The following is an 8,052-nucleotide window of genomic DNA, read 5'->3' on the forward strand; positions in this document are numbered from 1 at the left end:
GGTGTGCTTGAGAAATAAAAAAAAAAAATCATTATTCCAATATGTCTTAAAGCATTAATGTGAACCCCCATATGTGGGTTTTACCGGGTTCTGGCCCTTGCATCATCAACTTGACGGTTATGACTGTAAAAATTGTATGCCTTTGGCTCTTTAGATTTTTGAAGAATTGCCCATTACAGTATATCCATTTGTAAACTTCTGAACCTCTATTGAAGTTCCATTCTAACCTCTGTGGTCATGGTGTGAACAAACTTAAATTTACACTGCGGCAGAATGTTTGCATGTTAGTTTGATATATTGTGATTGTGTAGTTCTTAAAAGAAGAATATTTCAAAGAATTTTCCTACAAAATACTGAGTAAAACTTTGAGCCCCTCAATTATCAAAGTTGCACTGTAAATTGAGAAGTTTTATACAACAGATGGATCACGACTTTTTTGGTTAATACAATATTTCTCACAGATAGATACAGTTCTGCTTTTAACATTGCGCTACTAACATGCATACAATATATCCCTCATATGTTGCAAAATTAGGGTATACACATATCATATACAGTCAAGCCTTGTTAATTCAGACAATGGTTCCTAGCAAAATTATACCCAGGTACATAAAGAAGAATCTTGATAACTGAATCATATTTGTTTGGGCAACAAATAACAAGCAAAATATCTCATTCAATAGCTAGTGTCCTGGTAAACGAACAAGGACTGAATTCCCATACAAGTACAAGTATAATGATCAACATGTTGCATATGTACCAGTATATAAATTTGCTTTTTTCCATACTCTAGTCAGCTAGAAAGGTATATAGAAGGCTGATCTGAGCAAATACATGGAAATAAACATTTGAAACAAACTGGAATCTGTATTTTCTTTATTTTTTTGTTATTTTTTTTACAAGGAAAACATTTGCTAAGGTTGACAAACAATGAGTTATTCTATGAAAACCTCTCCATAAGTAAGCTCTGGTCACTCCGACAATTATTTACAGTGTTAAGTCCCATACCGTGGTTAACTATTTATCAAAATACAAGTCCAACAACCATAGATCATAGATCTGAACATGGTAAAACAATAAGAGTGAAAACTATCAAATGTATGAGAAACAACATGGATTTTTCAAACTTCACTACATGTACAATAGATGAGAAATGTCTAATTTGTAAATTTGTGAAGATGATCAAATTGCAATGTTCTACTTTTAAAATATTTTCATTTTTCCTAAAGCTAAAAATCATAAAATTCTAATAAGTATGTACACAACTTAAAATACACGACACTGAGTATCAGGCCCTGAAAACAAAACAATTTCTTCAAACAAGTTTATATGATAATTTTCTAAAATTATTCTGAAATGCTAGCCATGGAAATTTTAACATGATGAAAGGAAAATTCAACCTACAAAACACAGAGCTTTAACAATTCTAGTAACAGCGAATAACTTGCAATGAAGGACAACTTGTCAAAAATGTCCAAAACAATGCCAAGAGTGATTCAAACAGCTATATGGGACTACCAGTAAATGCAATACATATATCACCCTCTTCAATAATATTTTGTTGAGCTTAAAAATGAATATGTACATTGTACAAAAATAACAAAGTTTCTGAGCATTCTGACATATACTCCACACCTCTTTGTTCAAAGAAAAAGACTTGTTCTGAAAGAGATGGCTATAAAATACAAATCAAAACTCTGAGATATAGGTTGGTTCACACTGGATCAAGTTAACCACAACTATATTTATCAACAATATTTACATTTCCAATGTTTTTGTCTTTAATATCTTTACCAATTGAAATGATAGCCATTTCCTCATGAGCGAGAACAATGCGCGTATGAATCTTGATAAATATAGTCTGACTATTTTAATGGCTGGGAATTCTGAAAGAAATGAAAATGTAAATATATAATAAATTTCATTTTTGAAAATACATGAGGGCATGAACAGCAACACTTCACTCCAGCATACTTTTCATGAAGTGCTAATGCGCTTCATGAAGTATGCTGCCATAAAGCATTGCAGTTCATGCCCTTATGAATTTTCAAAAACGAAATTCATTTCTTAAATCTATAGCCCAAATTGCATTCACATTACAGTTGTAAATTAGAGTAACTGAATCTACTACAACACTTCAAAGGGGATCAACTTAACCAGTTTGAAGAACTAGTAAAAACCAATCCCTATGATTTGATGTAGACAGTGATATCTAAAATTAAAAAGGAGATTTCGGGTCATTTTCATTCTCTGTATCACTTACTGAAAGTCGAAGTTTTGAGTCTGAATATTGACAAGGAAAATCCCCGGGCCTTAGGGACAACACTATTATCATAAAAATCTGAAAATATTAATTCTATTGATTTCAATGTTGTCCTAGATATACAATAATTTCACAATAATCTCCATCAAAATTCCTTTGATATGCTCTATAGTATCTGTTACTACTAGTGCTTGATTCAAGTCAGTTTAACCCACATCATGCCAAATAAATAAGTTAACTTTATGGACTAAGTTTTCTCACATTATCACCAGTGTGAGATCGACTTTACCCATGTGAGACAGCCATGTGAGATTTTTCTGTCTCACACTGCTGCGACGTCATTGGATTGTGACGTCATATATTTTCTATGATTTACGTTACACGGTGAAGATTTACGTTACACGGTGAAGTAAAAATATTTTACATTGTTATCTTTAAATCTTAATGTATATAGCTTTCTGTTGGACAACCTTGGAGTTTTTAGTTTACACTTACAGTGTAAACCATTTTTGGGTATGATCTTTCTGCCTATCTAATTAGTTTTTGCATCGAAGTTCAAATGAGGATTTTGATAATTCAGAATTTTCTTAAAGCTCCTAAATTTGTGCACTAAACTGTAGATAAAATGTGAGAAAAATAATCCTTCATTATTTACTAGTGTGGGATAGGGAAATTCCACCTCGGGAACAAGATTCGCTGTCTAGGACTCGGCAAAGCCTCGTCCTAGACTGCGAATCTTGTCCCCTCGGTGGAATTTCCCTATCCCACACTCGTACTAATGAAGGATTCTATTAATCTCAGCATGTATGCAATACAATTACATGTACCTGATATAAACAAGATTAACTTTGTAATGTGAACCAACCCATATAAAAGTATGTTTAATGTTTTCAGACTTAAGAGTAAGAAAAACGGTCATTCCAGGCAGGGCGATTGTCAGCAGATCTTGCTGTGGATTTTGCACTGCATGGACGACTGACAATACTACTGGCTATAGACTTTGCACTTCCTGGACGAGATCGGATTGTACTTGCATTAGATTTAGCACTACTTGGTCTGGACCTTCGACCTGTGCTTCCTATAGTGGATCCTAGAGTTGCATTTCCAGTCACATAGGTGTTGTCTGGTACAGGTGAGCGATGTATGGCTGCAATTGGAACTCCATGAAGCAATGTGTGCTTGTAGTCTTTGAGCTGCTCTGTTCGTGACAAGCCTCTGGTTGGACGTGTGTGATGCAAACGCTGTAAAAATTGCTGAAAAAAATAAAGAATGTTGTTGTTAAAGGTAAACCAGTAATAGAAAATGTACAGCCAAATCATCCTTTCAATCAAATCTATATAAAGCATATAATTCTCTGGATTAAGACTACTGGTGACTTTTGAAAGCTCAAAGTTCACAGGACCACAATAAAACTTCTCGAGATCTCGCATTCAAGTTTTCAAAGTCCAGGAACCAGCACTTTGATCGACCAGTATCAAGTTTTAAATCAACCAGATACAACACTGTTTATATTGTATGGGGCTAATACTGGTAAAACTGAATATTGATAACTTTGTTTTCCCTTAGCGAGATACCTAATATCAAAGGTTTATTTCATCTGAAATATGAATAAAGAAACTGAAAAATTCTATTTACTTGTTGCAGCAATAGTATATCTCAAATTTAGTGACACATCTCATAATCATTGTATCTACATGTAAGTATGTTAATTGATAATTGCAGCCAATCAATCTAACAAACCCATTTTGAAATACCCTGCAAAGAATCATTAATAATTTGGCCCTATCAAGCAGTCAGGACGAGTTTTCTTAACATTTATGGTCATCTGTTAGGTATGGTCCAAGTAGTACTAATTCACTGACGGTTTGTGTAAAGCACTTTGAGGTATCAAGAGTAAATTTTAAAGGATTATAGATATAGATATATCTTAAACAGGACTTAAATTTTAATTCTTTAGATCAGAAGAGTAAATTTGTTTATATCTATATGAGAAAAAAATTGGAATGGGGAGATTACTTTGAGAGATCAAGAACTTTGAAAGAACAAAGTTCAAGCGAAAGTCACCTGTATTTATTTACCTGGTGTTTAGTTAAAATAAGCTGTCAAGACTGCATACATCGAGTATTTGAACTTTTTGTATTATTTTTTTCGTCTGTGTCAATCTACAGTTGTCTGTGTCAACCTTCCGTTGTACTGATCAAACATCAAAATATTGAGAAATATTTGCTTGTACATATAATACTAAAATTTATTACTCAATCTGCTCTCAGATGTCACATATCCTATATCAATACTGATCGACTGACATGTTCAGCACACATTCCGAGATTGATGCAGTTTTACATATTTACAAAGATCTACTCTTTCAATAACCACTCCTGTGATGACATTGATGGAATGGTAATGGGACTAATTTCCTTCCCAGAGGTGTACTGCATCAGAGATCAGTTACTATGGAATCACTATGGGAACAGAATAAATACATCAAATACCATTGTTGGAAATCATGTCAACGCTTTTGAATGATACAAATTCAAGAATATGAACCCAGTGCTGTTAATCAATATAATGCATGTTGTGTTCATACTGTAAAGAGGTGTTTTCCAATACAGTGTAAAAATATAGCTATTTCTTCCAAATCCAGTTACACAACACATCCTTACAAATATTTACATGAAACTGTATGTTCAATACATATTGATTTATGAACAATATGAATAGAAATAAACCTGCTATATAAAGTAAATACTTGTGAGCCTACACCAAATCAACCCTAAGACAGTTTTGATCTTTTTAAAGTTCTTTAAAAGCTCTGTAAATAAACTGGTTGATATACCTTTTCCAATCACCCAAACTATTCAAATGTAGTTCCTATTTACCAAGCAATTAATATATCTTATGATTGTCTACCACGTCTGCTGAGTTATTGATTTAGAAATTACAAGCAGACAGCTTGAGACCTATTCATCAAATTTATTCTGCATTCATTGCTTGGGAAACTGGTTTCCAAGCTAATTTAAATTGCACACATAAAGATTACGCATTCAATGAACAAATCTCATTCACTGTGACTAAAAATTTTATAAAGCATCCAAACATTGATCAAACCTAAAGTGCCGATGATGCAGTGAATTTATATTGCTTAAAATTGATTTTTTCCAGTAAAATGGAAACCTACTTGTATATGTTTGTATTGACCTTTGTAATTCTGACATGACAACACATGTTTTCTCTTGCTGTGTGAATAAGAAGCAAAGCATATGAGCAAATATATATCTCCTCGAAAGGCTATTCGTTTATTAAATCCCTTAAGTACAGTATACATGTATGTTTTCCTTTTTACTCATGTTCTGCATTTAAGTATATGAATTAAACATACTTTTAAATTACAATAGCTGTGTTAAGCTTGATTACCTCTTAATGTTTTATCTTTTTTTTTCCTACAGGTTTCACAGAAAATATATTTTTAAAAATCTCATAATAAATCAGTTAAGCCCCCCCCCCCCCCCCCGACCTTACTCATGTTGGTAATCAAACAACCCTCATTAATGTGGAATAAATAATATAATGCAGGTTTTTCATTGTGAAATGCTCTTAAAGATTATTTTGACATGGTCACTAGTAACCTTTTTCCAACTGGCCAATAGTGCTCGCTGTTTATCAAGCTGTTGGCATCACAGGTCTTTGGTATTTTATAATCTAGACACACTATTTCTGATCAATTCTAAAAACTAGAGTCTATAGATTCCTTAATCCCTTTGAAGCCAAAATTTAATTCCATTATTAAGTTTGCAGTGCAAAATCCTCATAGTATATTGATTGTACAGTCAATTTTTTTTTATCAATCTACATAATTTGTTTTCAGAAAAGATGTCATAGCGATATTGGTCTGCATTAAGGAAATAGTAGAATTGATCATGTGGCGTCGGTGGCCTAGTGGTTAGACTGTCAGACTCTCAACCATAAAGGTCTTGGGTTCAAGTCCTGGCCGTGGCAGAGCCGACGTTGTGTCCTTGGAAAAGACACTTTACATGAATTTCCTCACTCCACCCAAGTGTAAAAGGGGTACCTGGCTGCAGACAGTGAAAGATATTGTTAGAATGTTAGTGCTCTAGCGACTTAACGGCAGCTTGCACTGTATGCTTCCCAGGAAGCTGAGAAAGTTCTAGATTGATATAAGGTCTGCCGGGGTAATAATGTATTGTAAAGCGCTTTGAGCAGCTGGAAAAAGCACTATATAAAACCAATCATTATTATTATCATTATCATGTGTAAATCTCTAATTAAAAGCAACTTCATATTTTCTGTCAAAGACAACTCTTGAAAGGGCCTCTACCATAGAAATGTATACATGTACATGCAATAAAATCATGTTCTAGTCTATGGCACAGAAGTGTAAAGTACGGTTTAATATCTAAATTTCTATATACATCTAACATGTATACAAGATTTGACTTAATATCACACTCAGTGTATATGATTAACATGACATTGCAACATACTTGAATAAGTCTCTGGCAAACTAGAAACATCATAATTAGTGCAACATATGTACAGGGAATATATAGGTCTAGTGGTCTACATGAAAATTAATTCATAAACTACAGACACTAAACAGGAATGATATCTAATATACATGTAGCGTGTTAATTGTCTATGGGGTGTAATATATTTACCATATTTTCTGCTTCTATTCTCCTTTGTTCCCGCTGTCTGTTAATTGCTGAGGGAGTTACACGCTGTACGCTTAATTTATGGTCACGTGGCCCTTTTTTCTTACTAGGGTGATTTGGTCCTATATGTCTCATAATTTCTTTCAGAAGTCTTTGGTTTTCTTTCTCAATAAGCTTCACTCTTTGAGTATCAAATGTGAAATTAGACTTTTCACCACTTTGCGGATTTGGAGGTTCAAACATTACCCTCCTATTACTCTTAATTCTTTGCTGTTTATCAATTTCTGACACTGCTTCCATTAATATGCTTAAGTCAAGTTGTTTGCTTTTAAGCTGAACATCACCAAAGTTATCATTGACCTGATCAGAATATTGCACATGTCCATTGTCAAAATCTCGTGGCGATGGCAAAGGAGATACATCAGTCATTTCACTGTCTGACCCTGACCTGCCGTTAGCTGACTTGCTGTCTTTCTTTTGACTGGACAGATCTTCAGTGGATGGAGATTTCTTTGTAATATCTATCCTTTCAATGCCATGTCCCCATGCTTCTTTAGCTTTGTCATCAGGTCGATTATACCTTGACTGTTTCTTTTGAGCTTTCTTCCGTTCCTCCTCAATTATTCTACTTTCTTCATCAGAAGAATCATCTGAATAAGCACTAGAATCACTAGAGGAACTGTCTGAATCTACTTTCTTTCCGAGACTTTTTCTTTTGTTTTTCCTCTGCATTTGTGATGTAGGCCTAGATCCCCCAGAACTATAAGATTTTTCTGATTCCGTATCTATATCACTATCAACCACACTGTCACTCGACTCAGAACTAGAATATTTCTTTTCTCTGGCCCTGAAGCTTATGTCGCCATGTTTTTCATTGCTCTTCCCAGGAGGGGGCCTTTCGTAAATTCTATCGTCCTCGTCTAAAGATTCCACTGCATCGTTGTTTTGATTTCTTGGCGTATCAAAGAAATCAAAATCCACCCTTTCACCGGCACTCGTTCTGATCAATGACGCCATAGTGACTATTAGTAATTTGTTAAATATTGTTATTTCACCTGTTCATCTTTCGCACCGTTGTTTGATAGCAACACTGTGACGTCATAAATCGAAATCTCG

At 34.1% G+C, this 8,052-nt stretch overlaps 1 protein-coding gene across 1 annotated transcript; it reads right to left on the reverse strand.

Moving 5' to 3' along the window:
* Nucleotides 1–859: 859 nt before the first annotated feature.
* LOC125681262 (cilia- and flagella-associated protein 97-like) lies at nt 860–8,043 on the reverse strand. Its single transcript, XM_048921280.2, has 2 exons — nt 6,940–8,043; nt 860–3,516 (listed from the first exon to the last, which is right to left on the reverse strand). Exons 1-2 carry the CDS (start codon nt 7,951–7,953, stop codon nt 3,160–3,162), a joined length of 1,371 nt encoding a protein of 456 aa, XP_048777237.2. The 5' UTR covers nt 7,954–8,043; the 3' UTR covers nt 860–3,159.
* Nucleotides 8,044–8,052: the final 9 nt, after the last annotated feature.

Source organism: Ostrea edulis, chromosome 2 (genome assembly GCF_947568905.1).
Source record: "Ostrea edulis chromosome 2, xbOstEdul1.1, whole genome shotgun sequence".
Classification (NCBI taxonomy): domain Eukaryota; kingdom Metazoa; phylum Mollusca; class Bivalvia; order Ostreida; family Ostreidae; genus Ostrea; species Ostrea edulis.